This window comes from Gorilla gorilla, chromosome X (genome assembly GCF_029281585.2).
Source record: "Gorilla gorilla gorilla isolate KB3781 chromosome X, NHGRI_mGorGor1-v2.1_pri, whole genome shotgun sequence".
NCBI lineage: Eukaryota > Metazoa > Chordata > Mammalia > Primates > Hominidae > Gorilla > Gorilla gorilla.
Genome location: NC_073247.2, coordinates 34808188 through 34833012, shown reverse-complemented (window position 1 = coordinate 34833012; position 24825 = coordinate 34808188). Strand labels below are relative to the sequence as shown.

The 24825-nt window shown below is 43.1% G+C and overlaps 1 protein-coding gene across 2 annotated transcripts in view; it reads left to right on the top strand.

Annotated features, from left to right (window-relative positions):
* The window catches only part of LOC115930142 (putative transcription factor SPT20 homolog-like 2), a 39325-nt gene extending 14867 nt beyond the window's left edge, over positions 1-24458 (top strand). Inside the window, exons 3-5 of one of the 2 annotated variants that reach the window (XM_055376408.2) lie at positions 18865-19089; positions 19213-19254; positions 19602-24458. In XM_055376408.2, coding sequence (XP_055232383.1) covers positions 19622-22075 — 2454 coding nt within the window. In that variant the 5' untranslated portion in view covers positions 18865-19089; positions 19213-19254; positions 19602-19621 and the 3' untranslated portion in view covers positions 22076-24458. Of the gene's footprint in view, positions 1-18864; positions 19090-19212; positions 19420-19601 lie in introns of both variants that reach the window. The other variant, XM_055376407.2, reaches the window with a different exon arrangement.
* Positions 24459-24825: the final 367 nt, after the last annotated feature.

The following is a 24825-nucleotide window of genomic DNA, read 5'->3' as shown; positions in this document are numbered from 1 at the left end:
GGGCCAGATAATTCTTTGTTGTTAGGGGCTGTTCTATGTGTTGTGGGAGCTTTAACCACATCCCTGGCTACTACCCACTAGATACCAGTCACATCACTCTCTCCCCCACAGTTGTGGTGACTGAAAATATCTCCAGACATCTATGATAGATATTTTTATCTAGGAGGTTGAACTATAAAATGGCAGTTCTAGAGAGAACAATTTTGTCCCCCGGAGGACACATGGCCCCCTACAACAAAAACAAAATCTGGCCCAAAATGCCAGTATGCCAAAGTTGAGAACCCTGCTGTAAACTAACAAGACTTGTGATGGCAGTGGGTGAAATTTGTTTCATTTTTTTTTATTACTGAATTATATTCACACTTAACCTCTGAGACCATCTTGTGAACTTAATTTGTTGCACTGCCAGTGTCAGTTTCTATTCTTCACCCCCACATTTTCCTTCCAATTTCTCAGGGTGGAGCATTGGAGCAAAGCTAAGCCAATTAGTGCATTCCATCCTCCTAGACAATGATTGGTTCAGAGGTGGGTATGTGATATGATCCAGGCCAATTAGAGTAAATATCCGGACTTTTTCTGGAAAATCAACCAATTCTCTTTGTCCTGCTGGAAATGAAGGAAGAAAAAAGAAAGCCATCTTAGGACTGCAGGGGACTGTATCTGTTGGTTGAATGACTCTGCAAAAGGAAGAGTGGAGAGACAGGGTGATCCCTTTAGGGCACTGGATCAAGCCTCTCCAAATGCCACGCCAGTTTCTAGACTTTTTGCTTACATGGATGATACAGTTTCTTTATTGTTTAAGCCATTTTGAGTTACATTTTTACTTGATACTTGCTACCGAAGGCATCCTACTGATATAACCATCTACTATGATCTCTTTCTGTCCACAAAACACTTCTGGACAAAATGTGTGGGGTTTTCCTCACACCAGCAACCATTTCTCCACCTTTCTGGACATCAGCCGGGTGTCCTACAGTTTAAGTAAATCCTGACATTAACTACCTGGAGTTAGCATTACATCCCACAAGTTAAAACTTCGGTCCCACAAGACTGCCCCACTTCAGATGTCAATTGCAAGTCCTGGACCACTAGGACTTCTGACCAACCAGCTAAAAATTCAGGCAGTTCCCACAACCCCTCCCTGGGTATGATAATTTGCTAAAATGGTTCACAGAACTCAGGAAAGCAATTTACTTGCATTTACCAGTTTGTTATAAAGGATGCAGATGAAGAGATACATAGGGTAAATTCCAGAAGGGTCCTGAATGCAGGAACTTCTGTCCAATGGAGGTAAGATGTGCCACCCTCCGAACATGTGGATGGGTTCACCAACCCAGAAGCTCTCTGAACCTCATGATTTAGGGGCTTTTATGGAGATTTCATCATGTAGGCATGATCAGTTATTAATTCACTCTCCAGCCTCTCTCCCCTCCCTAGAGGTTGGGGAGAGTACACCTGAACATTCTATGCTTCTAATCAAGACATGATCTTCCTGGCAACGAGCCCCCATCCTGAAACTTCAAAAGTTTCCTCATTAAAACAAAAGAGGCTCTATCACCCAGGAAATTCCAAGGGATTTAGGAGCTCTGTGTCAGGAATGATAGTCAAGGACCAACTATTAGACAAAAGATGCTCCTAGCATCCCTATCACTTAGGAAATTTCAAGGGTTTTAGGAGCTCTTTGTCAGGAACTGAGACAATAATCAAATATATAGTTCTTTTTATGCCACACTGTCATTAATACTTTTCTTCAAGGCTGAATGTTGACAGTGGTTCCAGAAAGGAAGAAATGAATTAATCTAGAATGGTGAGGAGTTCCTGTGGTTTGAACAAGCTTTCCAGGTGATTCTGATGTTCCTCTTCTCTCATCCCCAATAAAGAACATTATTTTAAAGCCTTCTCTATTGGTCAACTATTGCTGAAATGAAGAAAAGTTTTTCTTTGATTTTAACTGTCAATACAGTGTCCTAACAACTTGTGTTCTGTAATATGCTTTCTCTTCATTATCTCCACTAATTCATCTATCTATTCATTTTTCATTTATAGTTTCTAAATTTATAGATCGTGGTAAAATAGTGGTTCTTTTCTTTTTTTGAGATGGAGTCCCGTTCTGTCACCCAGGCGGGTGTGCAGTGGCACAATCTTGGCTCACTGCAACCTCTGCCTCCAGGATTCAAGTGATTCTCCTGCCTCAGCCTCCTGAGTAGCTGGGATTACAGGCATCCGCCACCATGCCCATCTAATTTTTGTATTTTTAGTAGAGATGGGGTTTTGCCATGTTGGTCAGACTGGTCTCGAACTCCTGACCTCAGGTGATCTGCCTGCCTCAGCCTCCCAAAGCGCTGGGATTACAGGCATGACCCACCACACCTGGCAAAATAGTGGTTCTTTTACCCCCTAAAAGGTAGCATAGGAAAATGAAATTGTTTACAGGCACATAATGGAATTTGGGGTTATAGTTTGACCAAATAATTATAGTTGATGCATGTATTGTCAACCAACTTAAGATTATTCCCCAGCTTTTCTTCTTTTGAATATTTGCCTTGCATTGATGGTGAAAATCAGATAGCACTCTAGATAAGCGGTGGTTCTTGACCTTGGCCACTGCACTTTGGAACCAACTGGGGAGGTTTAAAAATGACTAATGCCGAAGCCACCTCCAGAGATTCTGATTTAATTGATCCAGGGTTTGCCTTCCTGGTTATGGGATTTTTGAAAGCTCCTCAAATGATTCTAGTGTGGAACCAGAGTTGAGAACCACTGAGCTTGATGCCACATAGAATCTTATAAGTGCCATTTGGCACTTGATTTACTCACCAGGCAGGTCTTTTTGTTTTTAGTGAGTAATTTTTGGGTATGGTTTTAGGAACCTTCAGAAATTGACTGAATCATAAATTTTCATTAGTTACAGATGAGACTACATGTTATGGTCTCCCAAGATAAAATTTCTTAATACTACAGGCTTGTTTAATGTTTCTGATTAGGAATTACCCAATATGGAAATAGAAGTTTCATATTAAAGCATATCAACAGACCAGGAGACAGAAGAATGTTCAATGAACACTTTCTTTTCTGGATACTTTACAGGAATAGGTTCCAGAGATATTCAAGACAGAAGACAGAGGGTCTCTCTCTCTCTCTCTGTTTCTCTCTCATGACACACACACACACACACACACACACACACCACTCATAACCTATTCGTTTTAGTCAAATGTATTCCCAGATATCAAAAATAGAGACTATTCCATTGGCTTGAAAATTTATAATACCTCCTCCACTCTTTCAAGGTCAAATGCTAGGATATTACAGGTGCCACAAAACCCAAATTGACCAGGAAATTTATATTTGTCACCTTGATGCAGCACAAATTTAGGGGTTTTCTTCCTGCAGCTGAGAATCACCTGATGTAGAAAAATAATTCCAACTGGTAACAGGGCAATAATAATAAAGACTTCAGTAGAACAGTGGACCCACATCACAGGACCTCAAGGTTTACCCAGGAAGGGAATGAACGAGAACTCTCTGGTTAGGGCTATGTCATGCTGTTCTTGGCAAATCCAATGCCCATCAAACAGAAGGTTCATGTGCCCCCAACTTAGACTGAACATGTGGAATTGCTGTAGCATCAAGTACTTTCAAGAACTGTTGGTTGGGGCCGGGCGCAGTGGCTCACGCCTGTAATCCCAGCACTTTGGGAGGCCAAGGCGGGCGGATCGTCTGAGGTCAGGAGTTCAAGACCAGCCTGGCCAACATGGTAAAACCCTGTCTCTACTAAAAATACAAAAATTAGCCAGGTGTGGTGGCGGGCGCCTGTAGTCCCAGCTACTCGGGAGGCTGAGGCAGGAGAATCACTTGAACCTGGGAGGTGGAGGTTGCAGTGAGCCGAGATCACACCACTACACTCCAGCCTGGGAGACAAGAGCGAGACTGTGTCTTAAAAAAAAAAAAAAAAAAAAAAAAAAAAAAAAAAAAAAGAACTATTGGTTGGAACTGCTCTAATCCAGTGACACCAGGAACAGGTCTCCCTATTACTGGTTGCCTCACACTAGGAGGATTTGCTCCTTGGCACAGTAAGTCAGATTTCCCCAACACTCAGGTCAGAAAGTCTCTTGGTGGCACGAGGTCAGAATGCAATTGATAGAACCTCAGAACAGGTTGAAAGAAAGCAAACTACTGAAAAATACCTTGCTTCAGCAAAATATAGGGATTGACTGATGAGGGAGAAAAGCCAATACTTAATTAAAGGATTTCTAAGTGCCCATCATGGTTACAAATTAGCTATTTGTTAAATTTATCTCCCTTTTTTTTTTCTTTCCAATTTGCTGTCTTTGGAGGAGCCGTCCTAAATGCTATTTTATATTCTCTGTGGCAGCTGATAATTAAAAGTTATACACGTTCCTGTGGCTAGATTGAGCACCGTCATAGCTCAATCTAAATAGAAGGAATTATGCTAGTCTGAGGTACGAGAAACATTGGGTTTTTTGGTCTTATTTTTGGAATTAACTTACTTGGAAGTAATTTCAAACTTATAAAAAGTTGTAAGAATAAAAATAGTCCAAAGAAACCTGTATACCCTTAACCCAGATTCACCTATTCTCCACCCCTGCCCCTTTGCAAGTTTTCCACACTATGGCCCTTGATGCCAAATAGTTCAGTATGTATTTCCTAAGAATAGAGATAGTTTCTCACATAGCCATAATACAGTCACTGACTAATTGGATGCAAGATATTGGGTCCATTGTTAAGTGCAGAATTTTTTGCAAGTCATTTTTATAATATTTACTAATGTTTTGTAAATTTAGAGCCTTTTTTTTCTTTTTTTTTTTTTTTTTTTTTGAGATGGAGTCTTGCTCTGTCACCCAGGCTGGAGTGCAGTGGCGCGATCTCGGCTTGCTACAACCTCCACCTCCTGGGTTCCAGTGATTCTTGTGCCTCAGCCTCCCGAGTAGCTGGGATTACAGGCACCCACCACCACGCCTGGCTAATTTTTTTGTATTTTCAGTAGAGACGGGGTTTCACCATGTTGGCCAGGCTGGTCTCGAACTCCTGACTTCAGGTGATCTGCCCACCTCAGCCTCCTAAAGTGCTGGGATTACAGGTGTGAGCCGCCATGCCCAGCCAATTTTGAGCTTTTGTCTGGGATGCCGTTTAGTTACTTGGAAACAGTTTGATTCCCTCAAGGCTTGCCTTTCAGCCTGGTTAGGCTGACTCAGACCAGAGCAGCCTTTAGTCTATGGCTAGCTTGACCCACTATTGAGGTAATACTCTTCAAAGTACACACAATGCCCATATATTATGAGGATTCTCCACTCTGGCTATTGGAAGGATGAACTATTCTTGGCCCTGTGTGATCTCCAAGAACGTTTCCACCTGATTCTTCTTGAAGATTGTTTCCCTGGTTTCTTTATACGTAGTGAACGACACAGATCAGTACTAAATTGAAGATTGGAGGGAAACTCTCTGCAGGTCTCCAGAGTTCAATCTCTGGGAAGCATTCTCTTCTCTGGTCTTCTTCCCTGCAAATTCTAGCCACCTTGGCCTCTCCAAATATAATACTATATATTATATATTATATATATACTCACCATAATACTAACAAGGAGCCTCTCCAAATTCTTAACTCCAGCCCCTCAACTCAGAGATTGGGGCTCTGTTTGGGTTTCCCCTCCTTGCACTGCAGGCTGGAATCTCACTCCAGGCAGTCAGCAGAGGCAACTGTAGGGCTGGCCTTATTTGTTTCTTTTCTCTTAGTCCTATACTGCCTTATTATCCAATGTCTGAGGACCATTATTTCACATATTTTATCTGGTTGTTTAGTTTAAGGTAAGAGGGTAAATCTGGTCCCTGTTACTTCATCCTGGCCAGAACAATATTTTTGTCTACTGTCCATATTTCAATTTTGTCAGTTGACCTAATGATGTTCTCACAGTATTTTTACTTCCCCCCTATTACAATGTATCTAGGTTCAGGTACTGTATTAGTTGTCTTTTTTTTTTTTTTTTTTTTAGCCTCTTTTAATCTAGAATGTCTCCACAGCCTTTCTTTGTCTTTTTATGACATTGACATTTAGGAAGACTACTGCTCCTCCCCCTTTACCTTGTTTTGAGTCTATGCGATGTTTCATGATTAGACTCAGGTTAGAAATTCTTGATCAGAATACAGCACAGGTGATATTGTATCCTTCTAAGGGTATCACATCTGGAGCTATAAGATGTCCATCTCTTCTTTACTAGTGACGTTTGTTTTGGTCCCCTGGCCAAGGTGTCCAATTTTTCCATTGTATAATTACTGCTTTGCTTCTTCCCTTGCAACTAATGAGCAATCTGTGGGGAGGCACTTAAAGATCATGAAAATATCCTGCCCTTCATCAAAATTTCCCCAAGATTTAGTATCTATTGATGATTCTTGCTTGATCCAGTCTTTAACACGATTATTGCAAAATGATCATTTTCTACATTCCCAATCCTCCACATTGACCAGTCAGCTCTTGGCATTCTACCATAAGCAACAGCCCTCCCTTTTCCCTCATTTACCCATTTATCAACCTATCTATTTATCTATTTAATCAGTATAGATTCATGAATTCCTATTTTTCCATTGGTTTATTATTCATTACTGTACTTAACTATTTTGGTGCTCAAATTTGGTGCTAAGGTTTGGCCAGTGGGAGCTCTTTCAAGCTAGTTCCTCTGTCCCTGTGGCATGTCCCCATCTTTTTTCTGATCCCTTCCTTACTTCTTGACATATCCAGATATCCCATGCTCATCTTGTATCTACCTTGCTCTATTCCAGGAATCAGCCAGAGAAACATAGTTTTAAATTGTGAAATGAACCTCTGACATACACAGTTGGCTTTATTCAAGACCAGTCTTCTAGCCCTTATGGAAATGGCAGAGGTGCAAGAGAAGAAACTGAAGCAGTACTTTTATAAGCTACCCTTGTGTCATATTTACCATTGGTCAAAGCGAGTCACATGGCTAAACTGAGATTTAAGGGGTGGGAATATATACTGTGCCTTTTCATAGCAAGATCTGTAAAGTCACAAAGGAAATGACATGGATACTGGGAAGGATAAAGAAATTGGGTTATTAATGCAATGAAATGATCTTAATCCAGAAGAAAAGAAGAAATTCTCAGATAACCCAAGTCATTTAAAATTGTGTCCCATCCTATCAGTCATGTAGCACAATAAATTATGAAGGCATGATCTATAACACTACCTACAAAACCACTAAAACTAAAACGTTTGGAATATAAACTGAGTTATACCCTCTTCTATCTATAAAAGTTGCTCACAAGTTAGTTCACATATGGTTAATTTACATATAATTCTGAATCACAGAAGATTCATTGCCTTAGTATAATTTGTATAGCACTTTATAAGCATTAGCTGTGTTAGAGTGCATTAATAACCCTATTTCTTTATCCTTCCCAGTGTCCATGCCATTTCCTATATGACTTTACAGATCTCACAATTGAAAGGCATAGTGTATATTCCCACCCCTTAAATCTCAGTTTAGCCATGTGACTTGCTTTGGCCAATGGCACAAGGGTAGCTTATAAAAGTACTTCTTCAGTTTCTTCTCTTGCACCTCTGCCATTTACCATAAGAATGATATGCCTGAGTTAACACAGGAGGAAGAAGAGCAACAGGTAGCACAGAGCTAATCACCGTTGCCCAACCCAGCTTAGATCAGTCATGTCCCAGACATAAGTCTAGCTTAGAGCAGCAGAACTGCCCAGGAAGCCCAGCATAGATTAGCTGAGTCCTGTACATCTATGAAAAATATATTGTTGGCTGGGCACGGTGGCTCACGCCTGTAATCCCAGCACTTTGGGAGGCCAAGCTGGGTGAATCACCTGAGGTCAGGAGTTTAAGACCAGCCTGGCCATCATGGTGAAACCCTGTCTCTACTAAAAATACAAAAATTAGCCAGGCTGGTGGTGCATGCCTGTAATCCCAGCTACTTGGGAGGCTGAGGCAGGAGAATCACTTGAACCCGGGAGGCAAAGGTTGCAGTGAGCCGAGATTGTGCCACTGTGCTCCAGTAGCCTGGGTGACAGAGTGAAACTCTGTCTTAAATATATATATATATACACACTCATAGATGGGAATTGAACAATGAGAACACATGGACACAGGAAGGGGAACATCACACTCTGGGGACTGTTGTGGGGTGGGGGAGGGGGGAGGGATAGCATTAGAAGATATACCTAATGCTAAATGACGAGTTAGTGGGTGCAGCACATCAGCATGGCACATGTATACATATGTAACTAACCTGCACATTGTGCACATGTACCCTAAAACTTAAAGTATAATAATAATTAAAAAGTAAAATAAAATAAAATAAAATAAAATAAAAAACTCTCCAAAGGCTTCCCAGTCACAAAAGTCAAAAATATATATATATATGACTATACATGTATATATAGTATATATATGTGTATATATATACACATATATGTATATATACACATATATGTATATATATAGTCATATGCTACAAAGGCCTTGTGATTGTCATGAGGCAAATGTTAACCAATATATTAGCTAATATAATCCTTGATATCCCTCATTAGATAGGTAAAATGGATATCATTATTCCTACTTTACAGATGTGGAAGTGAGACTCATAGAAGTCAAATGCAAATGATTTTATCATAGTCTTACAGCAAGTAGGTGGAAGAACATCATTTCAGACCCAGGGTTTTTGGCATTCGATTCCAGTGATCTTTCCACTGCATCTCTTGGTAAAATTGCCTTGAAGAATGGAGTTTAAGGGCATTCCTATGGAAGTCACATGTTCAGTCAAGGATCCTATGACAAATGGTTGCTGAGCTGCACTTCAGCTGGGCCACCTAAGACTTCAGCTGCTTCACGCTTCTTACCTGGAAACCAACAAACTTGGGGCAGAGAGCAGAGTAGGTAAGAGCTAGGCGGCATGTCATTATAATTGGTCACAGTCATAGCCAATTTATTTTCCATTCTTGAAGCTGTAACCATTTGAGTTCAAGTTGCAACTTAGTACAAAATGAAAAGCATATCCATGTTCTTTTAAGAACTACCTACTTCATTTTAAAACAACAATGACCAAACAAAATAAGAACTATGGAATTGTAATTAAAGCCTAGAGTTTGATAAAACCGAGTTGGTATTACAGTTATGAGCCACACAAGATGTTTCAGTCAACAAAGAACTGCATATACAATGGTAGTCCCATAAGATTATAATACCGTATTTTTACTGTACCTTTCTATGTTTAGCTATGTTTAGATACACAAATATTTACCGTTGCCTATAGTATTCAATTCAGTAACTATACAAGTGTGTAGCCTAGGAGCAACGGGCTATACCATATAGCCTAGGTATGTAGTAGGCTCTACCATCTAGGTTTGTGTATGTACACTCTAGGATGTTCACACAATGACAAAATCATCTAAGGATGCATTTCTCAGAATGTGTCCCCATCGCTAAGCCATAGATGACTGTATTTCTTAATGTCTTCCCCTGGCAAAATCATTAAAAATAAATATAAGTTCTCCTTTGCACTGCCATTAAAGAACTCAAATTTCCTTTAACTTAGGAAATATCAACAATCACATTAGTTCAGAATTGACAAATTGGCCAGATCATATTACTCACTGGATACTTATTAAATTACAGATTCCTGGTCCCTACCACAGACCTACTTAATAATGTCCAGGTGAGGAATCCAGGAATTTTTAGTTTGATCAAGTAATAGGTGATTCTTAAGCTCAGCCAAGTTTGCATTTAGCTGATGCAGAGACAAAAAAAAGGCTATATAAGTTGTGATTTTAAATATAGTTATAGTTCTGATGCTTTAAGAAACTCATTGAACTTCCCTGGATCTCAGTGTTCTTATCTGTAAAATGGGGACATTGGATCAGCTCTGTCTAGAAGAGGTAAATAGAGACAACAGAAGGGACTGGAGCTTTAAAGTATTGGGTAGAAATCCTGACAGTATATTAGAATCCCTGGGAAGCTTTTGAAAGTTACTGATGCCCAGGTACCACCCTAGGCCAATTAAACAGAATTTTTGAGGGTGGTTCCACATATTGCTAGTTTTAAAATCTCCCCAGGTGACTTTAATGAATAGCCATGGTCACAAACTACTGCTTTAAAGGCTGACCCCAACCACATTGAGCCAGGATGATTTTGATTAGTCTCCCTGCACCTGCTTCCTTGTCTATAACCTGGGAGGCTGATACAGTTTGGATATTTGTCCCCTCAAAATCTCATGTTGAAATTTGATCCCCAATGTTGATACTGGTTGGTGGGAGGTGTTTGGGTCATGAGGGCGGATCCCTCACTAATGGTTTAGGATTTAATGTTTTCATTTCCTGTTCACTCACTGGTTTTCTTGTGTACAGTTACCCAGCAGTAACGTTTTTGCCATAGACTGTGAGTCTTGCAGACTGGCTTAGCTTGTCCTGCCAGCCCAAAGGCACATGTCTACTGGTCTCTTCCCAGGTGGTGATTTTTCCTCTACTCCATGAGAAAGTTATAAGGTAGATAAAATATGTCTTCGTAGCCCCACAAGATCCTTTTGTACCCTCAGTGAGATCCTCTTTCTCACCTTCCTCGGACACCCTATGCTTTATTTCCTCCCATCCCCACCCACTCATTAAAAAAAAATCTCCCCTCAAAAAAAAAAAAGCAGGTTCTCAGAAAGGATTTGAAATTCATTTACTATTTTAAGAGATTCAAAGATCTTCTGAAATCTGTCCATGTATCCCGTAGTTTAAAACCTCTGCCCAGACTCAAAATTTCAGATGTCAAGTCAGGGCAGAGGTATTTTTGGAGTAGGGCCCCTGAAATCATGTGAGTAGCTGCCTAGTTGACCTGCTGACAAAGGCCTCTATCTCATTCTGGCCTGTGCACATGCCCCTGTGCATGTTTCAGGATTCCAGTCCCAACCCTAGGATGTCCAGATAGCCCCTAGACATGTTAGATCACGAAGGGTCCCAGCAAGCCTTCCAACAGTTGAGGTCCCAAGGGTATCCTCGGGTTCTCTCTGCAAAGCTGAATATTTTGTCAATGTGGCAAATGGCCACAATTATTGAACCAACAAGGTAGCATGAGCCAAGATGCTAAGTCTGAGGTAGCTGACCTTCCACCCTGACACTGCAGCAATGATGAGACTCCTCCTGGTCATGCTATGTGGTTCTAAGGCCAGGCAAAGAGAGGCTGGGAACTGCAAACCAAGCTGGTAAACTGCAATGTTTATGTGCCCAGAGCACAAATTTAGGCACAGGGATATTTCTGAAGCCAGTCTTAATTCCTGAAAGTTTGGAAAATCTTGTGAGGCTTGTGTGTACACATGTCTGGGTAACTAGGGCAGTTCAATTTGTCCTGTGTTAACCTCCAACCACGCCCCTGCCCCCACCAATTCCCCCAGAGTCAGTCCTTTGTTCCAGATTGGTTATCCATTTACCCACAAGTCCCAGGTCTCTGGTCGCCATTATTGTTTTTCTCACCTGGACCCCTCTCTTCCAGGGCCATAGGCAAAACACAACACTTTCCCAAATATTCTCCCTTCCTTGTTTTTGATTCAAGCAAAAACGACTTACAAGAGAATTGAACACTTTTGCCATTAGTAACCACCAGAAAACACATTGAGCTTCAAATTATTCAATAAATTTTGACAGAAAAAAGTCAATTGTGGTTGTCTCTGGTTTTCACTGAAATGGGAGTGGTCTGTCTTAGAAGTAGACCCCACCCAAAGACCAGCCTCACAACTTCATATGGCCCCTTCCATCAGGGAGAGAGAGGCCCCCACACCTCCCCCTTCATCCCCATCCATGGAGATGTGGGTCCTTTAGGTGACCCATTAGGAGCCATTGGTACTGAATATTCCACAATGAAAAATCATGTTTGGCCCACTTGGTTATCTTCATAGTTAAAAACGGACTATCTAATTAAATAGTTTCTTTTTAATTATGTCTGGCATAATTTATACCATTCAAAAGGTTCAAAAAATAAAGAGTGAAAAGTAAACTTTTTCTGACAAAGAACTGTTATCCTCCAAAATATACAAAGAACTCTTAAGACTCAACAATAAGGAAATGAACAACCTGATTAAAATATGGGCAAAAGACTTGAATGGATACCTCACCAGAAAAGATATACACATGGCAAATAACCATATGAAAACATGCTCAACATGTATGTCATCTGGGAATTGTAAATTAAAACAAGGAGGCCCAGCACCAGTGGCTCATGCATGTAATCAGCACTTTGGGAGGCCAAGATGGGCAGATCACTTGAGCCCAGGAGTCCAAGACCAGCCTGGGCAACATGGTAAAACCCCTTTTTTACAAAAAAGCACAAAAATTAGCTGGGCATGGTGGCATGGGCCTGTGGTCCCAGCTACTTGGGAGACTGAGGTGGGAGGATCGCCTGAGCCTGGGAGGTCAAGGCTGCAGTGAGCAGTGATCATACCACTGCACTCCAGCCTGGGCAACACACCAAGACCCTGTCTCAAACAAAAAACAAAACAAAAACGAAGAGATACCACTACACACCTATTAGGATGGCCAAAATTCAAAACACTGAAAATACCAAATGCTGGCAAGTATGTGGAGCAACAGAAACCCTCATTTATTGTGGGTAGGAGTGTACAGTCACTTTGGAAGAGAGTTTGGCAGTTTCTCACAAAACTATACTCTTACCATACAATCCAGCAATCACACACCTTGGTATTTACCCAAGTGAGTTGAAAACTCATGTTCACACCAAAACCTGCACAAGAATGTTTATAGCAGCTTTATTCATAATTGCCAAAACTTGGAAGCAACCAAGATGTCTTTCAGTAGGCGAATGGATAAACTGTGGTGTATCTATACAATGAAACACTATTCAGCACTGAAAAGAAATGAGCTATCAAACCATTAAAAGACATGGAGGAATCTTAAATGCATATTGCTAAGTGAAAGAAGCCAGTGTGAAAAAGCCACATACTGTATGATTCCAACTATATGATGTTCTGAAAAAGGCAAAACTATGGAGACAGTAAAAAGATCAATGTTTGTCAGGGGTTAGGGAGAGGAAGGGATAAATAGAGCACAGAGGATTTTTAGGGTAGTGAAACTATTCTGTATGATTCTATAATGGTAAATAGATGTCATTATACATTTGTACAAACTCATAGAATGTACAACACCAAGAGTGAACCCTGATGTAAATTCTGGGCTTTGATTGATAATGATGTGTCAATGTAGGTTCATCAGTTGTAACAAATGTATCACCCTGGTGTGGGACGTTGATAGTGGGGGAGGTTAAGGGGTGGGGAGCAGGGGGATGGGAACTATACTTTTTACTCAATGTTGCTGTGAACCTAGAACTGCTTTTTTTTTCTTTTTTTTTTCTTTTTTTTTTTTTTTTTTTTTTTTTGAGACGGAGTCTCGCTCTGTCGCCCAGGCTGGAGTGCAGTGGCATGATCTCGGCTCACTGCAAGCTCTGCCTTCCGGGTTCACGCCATTCTTCTGCCTCAGCCTCCCGAGTAGCTGGGACTACAGGCGCCCACCACTGCGCCCAGCTAATTTTTTGTAATTTTTTTAGTAGAGATGGGGTTTCACTGTGGTCTCGATCTCCTGACCTCATGATCTGCCCACCTCGGCCTCCCAGAGGGCTGGGATTACAGGCGTGAGCCACCGCGCCCGGCCTAGAACTGCTTTTTAAGAAAGACTATAAAAAAGAAAAACAAGGAGTCAGATGCTTGCAAAAAAAAAAAAAAAAAAAAAAAAACAGGAAACCTTCATCCTTCCCCCTACCCTACCATCCTGTCTCTTAGGGGATCAGTCCCCAACATCCAGCGGGACGTTTTAAATCGAGAGATATTTCAAAGGTTTCATCTAGAAATCTGCTTGATTAAGCCACCAAACTTTTGTTCACAATTGACTAAAGTTCAATGGCTTCTTTCCTTTTATTTTCTTTGGTAACACTCTGATGGGTTAGTGAGCAGTGAAATGGCCAACAGGTAGCAATTTCAGGATATGAGAGTCAAGGGACATGCATAATCCATCACAGAGAAACCTCCCTGTGATAACTGGGAGGAGACCTCTAAGAACTACACCTACAATTGATAGATCCAACTGAGATTGATGCTAAGGAGTAGGGCGAGCCTTAGATAAAAATGATTGAAGTCTACGTTTCTCTTACGCTTTCAGGTACTCCCTCCCTCTTCCCCCAGACAAAAACTCTTCAAATTAATGTGTTTTCTCTTCTAGGTCATTTTAATGTCATTCAACAAATACTTACTATTGGATATAGGGAGGAAGAGAGAAACAGAAGAGTTGAGGATGATTCCAAGGTTTTTAGTCTGAGCAACCGGAAAGATGAAGTTGTCGCTTCCTGAGATGGGGAAGGCTGCTTGGGTAGCTTTGCACTGTGTCAACTTGGCTAAGCTGGAACTATGTTTCCTAGAATTGCCTTTCCTCTGGACCTGTCTCCTGAACTAGACTCATAACATCATGAGTATTATATGATTCTGGGGTGTAGGGCTGGCCAAAAGAGAAATTTTTATGAGATCTGGAAGTCAGGATTGAAGCAGCAGCCATTACATTCTGAAGTTCAGTGTCAGGTACCAGGCACCACTGCAGCTCACACATGTTGCTCATCTACTGGCTCACTTTGATGGGAGCTGGGGAGTAGGCAGTAGCTGGGTCCACAGCTCCCCGAGCTCCTGCTGGATATCCTCCTTCAGCTTTTCTGAGTCCTGGGCCAGGTACCTGTGCACCTCCATGGCAAAGGGAGCCAGTTCCTTCTGCAAGTCACCTGAATCATCAAGGTTAGAGGCAATGAGAGCCAGACTCAGGTTTGTCCTCGCTGGTTCCAGTTAGCCCTTGTGTGTTCCAGATGGTCCTTGTTCTCGTGCTTCATGCCCAGCTTTTCTTCCTTGCTGCTTGCTCCACTGACCCCCAGTGGTATCAGGTTCATGCCCAGATGCAGAAGCAACAGCCCTCCATAGACTTCTTCACCAGCTTCCCTTTGTGATCCCTGGTTAATGACTTTTCTCCGACCTTCCAATTGTCCTCTTCTACACATTTACTTCCCTAGAGTCTCCCATGATTTGTGAGGTCTGGTCACTATAAGCAAATGTAATTCCATATTACTTATAGTGATTCCAATTCCTAATTGAACCCCACTGATACTCTGCCAAAGGAGCAAGTTTGGGTAAGAGATAAGGAATTCAGTTTGGACATGTTAAATTGAAAATTCCCATTCAGCAGTCAAGGGGAGATTTTGAATAGGAAGCTTGAGGTTATGAGTCTGTAGTTCAGGGGAGAGGTCCAGGCTGGAGCTATACATTTGGAAACAATTAGGGTGTAGATGGTATCTAAAGCCATAAGACCAGATCAGGTCATCAAATGACTGAGTGTAAATAGAGAAAAATTGTCTAAAGACCAAGTCCAGGGATGCTGTGACATTAAGAAAACAAAGGGCAGATAACATACCCTGAAAGAACAAATACTAAACAAAGACCAAAGATAAATTATTGAAATGAGCAAAGGTTCTTAACTGTTGAATAAATCTAGAAAATTTGGAAACGGTTATTGACATTTACCAGGCAGACGAACAAAAATATCTTTGCTAGTTTATCTTTTTAAAGATAACTTCTAAAGATTTAATGATGTTTTTGTTTGCATCTATCCCACTGACCATGGGCTGTCTTTATTAATCAGGTCCAATGGCAGATTTAGAGCATTAGCAAAGTAATTCAGGGCCAACCATAACAGCCATTGCAGTAAAAACAAAAATAACATTTTAAAAATTACATCTATCATTTGAACTATCCTAGAAATTGAGGTGTAAAGTGTTTTGTGGTTTAGAGATTGCTGCTTTATTTCTCCAGACCTGGTTTTGTGATACCACAGGGTGGTGGTTCTTAACCAGGGATGATTTTGTCCCCCAGGGAACATTCGACAATGTATGGAGACATTTTTGATTGTCATAAATGGGAGGGGGCTGCTACTGGCATATAGTGGGTAAAGGCCATGGATGCTATTAAAAATCCTACAATGCACAGGACAGCCCCCATGACAAATGGGAATAATACAGAGAGGGAGAAACCCTGTCTTAGGGTCTGGCTACTTAGAGAGCAGAATGAAAGTCTTAACAGAACAAAATCCAATTTCATTTACTTTTCAGTAAAATGGTTAAAGGATGGGCAAGTGGAAGAAAGGGAAGGGGGATAGAGTTCGAGAAAAGAAAAAGAGGGAAAAAGAGGAAGGGAGAAGATTAATATGCTATGCAGCACTTATGGGTTGTGAGACACTCTTAAATCCAGTAAACAACTCTTAGCAGATGTGGAAGCACTGAATGATGTAACAGGCTATGGAAAGTGATCTTCACTCAATCTCAGAGCTACAATGTTACCTAAGGTTTGCTTTACTATAGCTGGGGCCTGATCACAGGAGAAATACAAAATGTCAGAGCAAGTGATGAAGGGTTAACCAGGAGGCAACGGTATCTTCAGCTTCTGCAGTCTTTGGGCCCTGTATTTTCAAATTCTCTGCTGGTCCCTCTAATTAACGGCAGCCGGGAAGAGGTGGCAAAGATCTAGACCTCAATGGGTATAGAACAAAGTAGTTTGCTAATTGTAAATTAGGACAATTATCTTGCAATTAATTGAATGTTCTTATTCCTGTAGCAAATCTTAGCATGGCCATGAATTTTTCTCAGCTTGTGCTATTCTCTGCTGTGCTGCTACAGGGGAGGGCTGCAGTTGAAGTTCTTATAATCAACCAGTGTGCTCATTAGCGTGCTTGGAAGGCCTGAAGGATGGTGTGCACTCAGAGGAATTAAAAAAAATTAATCTTGTGGAAAGGCCTGGTAATTAGGCAGCTCAAGTGAAGGGAATGGCCAAGCCATTATAAGCACTGTCAGGCCTAGTAATGCATGTTGTAACACACACACAGGTTCACAACCTCTTCCAGTGTACCTGTGGCCCAGGCAGCCTTGGGGTCTTCCCCCTGGGGAGTCAAGAGTGGGTCACATCCTCCATTTCTGGCCTTGTTGGCTTTAATACATGGAAAAAAAAAGCTTTACATGAAATTGCCCATTTCACTTGGATGGAATACAAATTCACTTCTCCATATGCCCAGATATATGACATAGCACATTATCTACAAAATTAAGAATGAATGGGGCCGGGCTTGGTGGCTCATGCCTGTAAGCCCAGCACTTTGGGAAGCCAAGGCAGGTGGATCACTTTGAGGTCAGGAGTCCAGACCAGCCTGGCCAACATGGCAAACACTGTCTATACTAAAAATACAAAAATTACCCAGCTGTGGTGGTGCACACCTGTAGTCCCAGCTACAAGGAAGGCTGAGGCAGGAGAATTGCTTGAACACGGGAGGAAGAGATCGTAGTGAGCCGAGATCGTGCCACTGCACTCCAGCCAGGGTGACAGAGCGAGACTCAGTCTCAAAAAAAAAAAAAACAAAGAATGGCCGATTTCTCCCGCTTATCTTCAATCCTAAATGTAGCTAATGCTGCGAGTGCCCTGTCCATCTCCCCTTGGCACTCACCATTCTGTACACACAGACAGAGTCTTACTGCAAGCACCTGTGACTCTGTCTGAGAACATCCTCAAGCCACATCAGCATGGGTGGCCCCTGTATGTGGCAACCAGAAGTGTCAGGAAATAATGCTCCCAGCACTGTCCTAAGTCAATGAGAAAGAAGTGGATGAATAAATACCCCAGCTTCTTTGCCTCTAGGGAAGAACAATCTGAGGCTTATTCTGTACTGTCTTCCAAGGTCCCCAGCGTGGACCCGTTGTCCGGAGCGGCTCGTGCTCAGGAATACATCTTTCATTGTCTGTTTTCCCATCTCTGACTCAGCTCCCCTTTCTATCACCAATGCTTCTAAGGATTAGCACCCAAAGAAACTACTCCGACTCAAATCCTCTCCTCCGGGAATGCTTGGGGAAACCCAAGTGAAGACACAGGCAATTCACCAGCTGAAGATCGAGTCCATCCCATGGCAGGGCGGGCAGCTATACCTCGCTAATAAGTGTGATGCACCCTGGGATATCAGCGGAGGGAGGGGCAGAATTTAGATCACACTCATGAGTCAGAAAAACAGGCTATGGAGTAGATCTCCCAAGAAAAGCATTATTGATCTTGTCCAATAAAACAAACAAAAACAAACAAACTGGGAGATTTCAAGGCAACAAAGTTAATGGAAAACAATGTCCCATAAATTACCTAAGACTGAATGATATTGCTGCAAATCCATCTTTAGGATCTTAGCTAAGGTCTACAGTTTACTCTAATCATTGAAAATTTATTGCCATCACCTGGACAATTGTTCTTGTCCTTATCAGGTGCAAATCACCTTGTAGAAATGAATGGTTTCATGTCTCTCTACCATCCTGACCTGCAATCCATAGACAATGTAATGACCCACCAGGTAATTTTTTAATCTGTAGGTGCCCTAACTCAACACATGGAGAAATAAAAGGTGAGTAATTATGTAAATGAACGTCATGTACTGGGGCATCCACATGAACACCCCCAGGCAGGAGCTTACTGGACGACAACATGAAGAATCCTGACGCTTGCCACAAACCTGTGGCGTCTCCGGGCATGGAAGCACTGCTAATGCGGGCTCATTCCACAGCCCAGTGGCTGATACCAGCAGCAGTGCTGCCACTGATGGCAAGAGATTCCAAAAGTGCCAACAATTGTTGAAGTTTCCGCCAAGACCAGTGACAACTTCCCATGATTTCCCGACAGTGGTATCCCTGTGGAAACTGATGTCTATGCGCGGTACGAAAGATGTGTTTATACTGTCCTTAGTGGCTCGTGCTTTTGCATGTACGCTTTCAAGGTGAAATGGCAAGTAGTCGAGTGCCGGCGCGGGCAGCAGACCCGGAAGTGCAGCGAGTGAGCCTCGCGCCCAGGAAGCCAGAGAAGCAGGGGGCGCCTGGAATCTGCGGTGTGCAGCAAGTGCGCACGCGCGCACACGGCGCGCAGTAGCTGACCCCGGCCCTCCCGTTCATTTCCGGTGCAGCACTCAGAGACGCGAAGTCCGGCCACGACGACTACCCCTCAGGTACCGATGTTTTCAGAAACCCTCAAACAGATTGGGTAGCGCTTCCCTGGGGGCAGGTTTCTGGGCAGGTGCCCAGACGCGCCTAGAAGCTGACCCCGGCCCTCCCGCTCACTTCCGTTCCAGGCCGCAGAGACGCGAAGTCCGGCCACGACGACGACCCCTCAGGTACCGATGTTTTCAGAAACCCTCAAACAGATTGGGTAGCGCTTCCCTGGGGGCAGGTTTCTGGGCAGGTGCCCAGACGCGCCTAGAAGCTGACCCCGGCCCTCCCGCTCACTTCCGGTCCAGGCCGCAGAGGCGCGAAGTCCAGCCACGACGACGACCCCTCAGGTACCGATGTTTTCAGAAACCCTCAAACAGATTGGGTAGCGCTTCTCTGGGGGCGGGTTTCTGGGCAGGTGCCCGTGTTGAACTCAGTGTGGACTTGCGGCGTCTTGCGGGCCTGTAGATTAATATGACAGCCGTGATTCCACCCTGCTTCACCAACGCACATGCGTTTTCTCTCCTCTTAGGGGCCCTGTTTTCTGTTACAATGGATCGAGATTTAGAACAGGCTCTGGATCGCACAGAGAATATCACTGAAATTGCCCAACAGAGACGTCCTAGAAGGACATACTCACCTAGGGTGGGAAAAACTCTGCAGGAAAAACTTTATGACATTTATGTTGAAGAATGTGGAAAAGAGCCTGAGGATCCTCAGGAATTGAGAAGCAATGTAAACTTGTTAGAAAAGCTTGTTAGGAGAGAGTCCTTGCCATGTTTACTGGTCAATCTATACCCAGGCAATCAGGGGTATTCTGTGATGCTCCAGAGAGAAGATGGGTCCTTTGCAGAGACCATTCGGCTGCCTTATGAAGAAAGGGCATTGCTGGACTACTTGGATGCAGAAGAATTACCCCCTGCTTTGGGTGATGTCCTGGATAAAGCTTCGGTTAACATTTTTCATAGTGGGTGTGTCATAGTAGAAGTTCGTGACTACAGGCAGTCCAGTAATATGCAACCTCCTGGTTACCAAAGCAGGCATATTCTCCTACGTCCAACGATGCAGACTTTAGCCCCTGAGGTGAAGACGATGACAAGAGATGGCCAGAAATGGAGCCAGGAAGACAAATTTCCGCTTGAGAGTCAACTGATCTTAGCGACAGCTGAACCACTGTGTCTCGATCCTTCTGTAGCAGTTGCCTGCACTGCAAACAGGCTGCTGTACAACGAGCAAAAGATGAATACCGACCCGATGAAACAGTGCCTCCAGAGGTATTCGGGGCCCTCTGTAAAGCCACAGCAGGAGCAGTCTGACTGTCCACCTCCTCCTGAGCTGAGAGTGTCGACTTCTGGCCAAAAAGAAGAAAGAAAAGCAGGTCAGCCTTGTGAGCTGAACATTGCTAAAGCAGGAAGTTGTGTAGACACGTGGAAAGGCAGACCCTGTGATTTGGCCGTGCCTTCAGAAGTGGATGTGGAGAAACCTGCTAAAGGGTATCAGTCCGTCACAGCTGCTGACCCACAGCTCCCAGTCTGGCCAGCCCAGGAGGTAGAAGACCCTTTCGGATTTGCGTGGGAAGCTGGCTGTCAGGCCTGGGACACCAAGCCAAACATCATGCAGTCGTTTAATGATCCGCTTCTCTGTGGTAAAATACGGCCACGTAAAAAAGCCAGGCAGAAGAGCCAGAAGTCTCCCTGGCAGCCCTTCCCAGATGACCATTCAGCTTGTCTCAGGCCTGGGTCAGAGACTGATGCTGGGAGGGCAGTGAGTCAGGCCCAGGAATCGGTGCAGAGCAAAGTCAAAGGTCCAGGCAAGATGTCACACAGCTCCAGTGGCCTAGCCAGTGTCAGTCAGCTCTCTTCATGGAAAACACCAGAACAGCCTGATCCTGTGTGGGTCCAGTCTTCAGTATCGGGGAAGGGAGAGAAACATCCACCTCCCCACACCCAACTTCCCTCAAGCTCAGGAAAGATTTCCTCAGGTAACAATTTTCCCCCACAACAGGCAGGCAGCCCTCTTAAGCGTCCATTTCCTGCTGCTGCTGCTCCTGCTGTAGCTGCTGCTGCTCCTGCTCCTGCTCCTGCTCCTGCTCCTGCTTTAGCTGCTGCTGCTGTGGCGGCGGCGGCGGCGGGGACGGCACCAAGTCATTCTCAGAAGCCCTCTGTGCCTCTTATTAAAGCTAGCAGGCGCCGTCCAGCTGCCCGGCGCCCCACCAGATTCGTAAAAATAGCCCCAGCCATTCAGGTCCGGACAGGCTCCACTGGCCTAAAGGCCACCAACGTGGAGGGCCCAGTCCGGGGAGCCCAGGTTTTGGGGTGCAGTTTCAAGCCTGTGCAGGCCCCTGGCTCGGGTGCCCTCGCTCCTGCAGGAATCAGTGGCAGTGGCCTTCAGTCCTCAGGAGGTCCACTACCAGATGCAAGGCCCGGTGCAGTGCAGGCATCTTCTCCAGCACCCCTTCAGTTTTTCCTAAATACTCCGGAAGGTCTCAGTCCTCTCACACTCCTCCAGGTTCCACAGGGCTCGGTGGTTCTGACCGGCCCGCAGCAGCAGTTCCATCAGCTGGTTCCCCTGCAGCAGCTCCAGCAGCCCACAGCTGCTCACCCTCCTCAGCCAGGGCCACAGGGTTCCGCACTAGTTTTGAGCACACAAGGGCAGGCCTTCCCTGCTCAGCAACTTCTTAATGTGAACCTCACTGGAGCAGGTAGTGGTCTGCAGCCCCAGCCCCAGGCTGCTGTGTTGAGTCTGCTTGGCTCTGCCCAGGTTCCTCAGCAGGGTGTCCAGCTCCCCTTTGTCTTGGGGCAGCAGCCACAGCCGCTGCTGCTGCTGCAGCCACAACCACAGCCACAGCAGATCCAGCTCCAGACACAGCCTTTGAGAGTCCTGCAGCAGCCAGTGTTTTTGGCAACAGGCGCTGTTCCGATAGTGCAGCCGCATCCAGGTGTGCAAGCAGGGAGCCAGTTGGTAGGTCAGAGGAAGGGAGGCAAGCCAACCCCTCCAGCGCCCTGAGGCTTGAGGTAGGTTGTTCTCTTTTAAAAGCATGGGAGCGCTGACCCACATGAATTCCCAGTTTTTACTTGAGTTTTTTTTTCTCATGTTTTGGTATTTTACATTTTAAAATACACACTTTACACAGAAGCACAATCCACCGATTTTTATTTAGAAACAAGAAGTGATTTCCTAAAGGGGCATTGTTTTGCTCAAGTTACTCCTTTTGTTGTCATTGCTGTTGATATAATTATTTTTAATATAGTATTTTAAAGTGTCCAAATCCTAACCAGGTTGAGTTTAAACTTGTGAAGCATATTTCTCTAGAGCCATAAAATGGCAGTACCAACAATGTTAAGTTAATATTTTAACAAGATTTTAATTTTAAGTTAATATTTTAACAAGAAGAGCACAATTTAAAATTTTTAATGGTGATAAAAACATATAATCTAAAATGGACCACCTTCACTATTTTAAGTGCCCAGTGCAATAGTATTAAGTCCATCCCCACGGTTGTGCCGCAGATCTCAAGACCATCTTGCAACACTGAAACTCATGCCCATTGAACACCAGCTCCCCATTCTCCCTTGCCCAGTCCCTGGCAGCCATTGTTCTACTTTCTTTCTCTATGAGTTGACTACCCTGGCCATTTCATGGAAGTGGAATCATATGGCATTTGTCACTTGGTGAGTGGCTTATCTCACTTGGCATAATGTCCTCATGATTTATCCCTGCTGTCTCATGTGATGTGAAGGTCATTGCTTTTTAAAAATGGTCTCCCTGTACATAATATATATGAAAGTGACCTATGAACTTTGAGAAACCTCTTTCAGAAGAAAGAGTGTAATCGTATTTAGATTAATAGGTTTATGCACAATATATGGAATGGAATTATTACACATTCATTTTGAAAACTGAGAAGAAAGTACAGTACAGTGATGCTTGTCACACTGCGATTGAATACATGGGAGACCTCTAAAGCTGTGGAATGGAATTAGTGGCAGATTTGCTTGTGTGACAGTCCCCTGCCCTTTCAAAGGCCCTGTCTGCACCTAGTGCTCCACAGAGCAAGGCTTTCTCGCTGGCTTTGAAAAGGCTCTTTTTGGATGTTTTGTGTGCTCTCTTTATAAAATCATTTACATTTTTTGTAGGTTGTTTGCAAGAAACATTTAGTGAAACATTTGAAAATCCATTTTATTGGTTTGCTTTTCAAATATCTGTAGCCTTGTTTCTTAAGTAGAACCCCCGTCTTTTTCTTTGTCTTTTCTCTTTGTTGATGCATCATCATCAGTTGTTCAGCTGTTTCTGCTCCCTCATTTTTTCCCTTGTTCCAGTGAGACTCAAAGAACCATGAACTTTTGTGCCCCTTTGTCTTCCCTTTTTTCTTTTTTAACAACTAAGGGGTAATCACAGAACAACCAACCATTGTAAAGTACAATTGTAAAGTGGCATTTAGTACATTCATGATGTTGTACAACTACCCCTTCTGTTTCCAAAACATTTTCATCACCCACCAAGCAATCTCTGTACCCATTAAGCACTAGCGTGTCATCTTCACACCCCCAGCGTCTGGCAACCACCAATTTGCTTTCTGTTTCTATGGATTTACCTAAATATTTCCTGTAAATGTAGTCATACAGTATGTGATCTTTTGTGTCTGGCCTCTTTCACTCGGCATAATGTTTTTGAAGTTCTTCCATGTTGTAAAATGTATTGCTACTTCATTCCTTTCTGTGGTTCGATAACATTCCATTGTTTGTATATAGCACATTTTTGTTTATTAATTCTGATGATGGACACTTCGGTTGTTTCTACCTTTTGGGCGCTGTGCATAGAGCTGTTGTCAACTTTCATGTACAAGCATCTGTTCTAGCACCTCATATTTTGCTCTGTTAAAACCTTGAAGGGTACCCTATGTAATATTAGTTTTTCTAGGTACACATGTACATTTCTCTGTTTTTTGCCTTAACAAAATAGAAGGAAATTTGATCTGGCATTCCAAAAGACATCAGTAAAGAGACAGGTATTCAGTGAATCTTACTTGATGAACCCTTTTACTAATGTGCTACCGATGTTGTTAAAGATTTGACCAACTTCAAGCAAACACATCGAATTTCCTAAGTGACACCAAGTCCATCAGAGCAGCCTGGACATAATTGGGAATGATGCCTGCACTTTTAAGAGGCGAACGAGTGCAATGACCAGTTGTAGAGAAGAGTTTATGCATGGCCTTCGGAGCTAAGCAGTGACCTGAATTCAGTATGTCACCAAATTTGGTGTGCTTTCTCCTTTACCTGCTGCTTCTTTCAAGTAGGACATGGAGACAACAGCCAAATTTGTGCTTCAGTGATGTGACCTTCCCTTCCCAGGCGGGCAAATAAATTTAGTTTTGTTTCTGATTATCATTTGGTGGTCTTTATTTCCTTATAATGATCCTCAAAACAGTTGATAATTGGATGCAACTGCCACAATGATGAAGAGAAAAGAATATAACCCTTGAAATAAAACCCTAGAGTATGTATTTATTTAAACACCTATATAAGGAGGATTTTCCACAATAATGTTGGAGATGGGGGAGAAGACAGACCAAAGAAAAGTAAAAATGCCTCTTTAGGACCTAGATGGTATTCAACCCTCATCTCATTGTGTCCTTCAGTAATTTAAGCTAGATTTACAGAATAATGAAATGTCAATAGATGAGTACACAATAGAAAGAATGAGAAATAGGTTGGGGCAAAAGTAAGTGTGGTTTTTGCCATTACTTGTTTGTT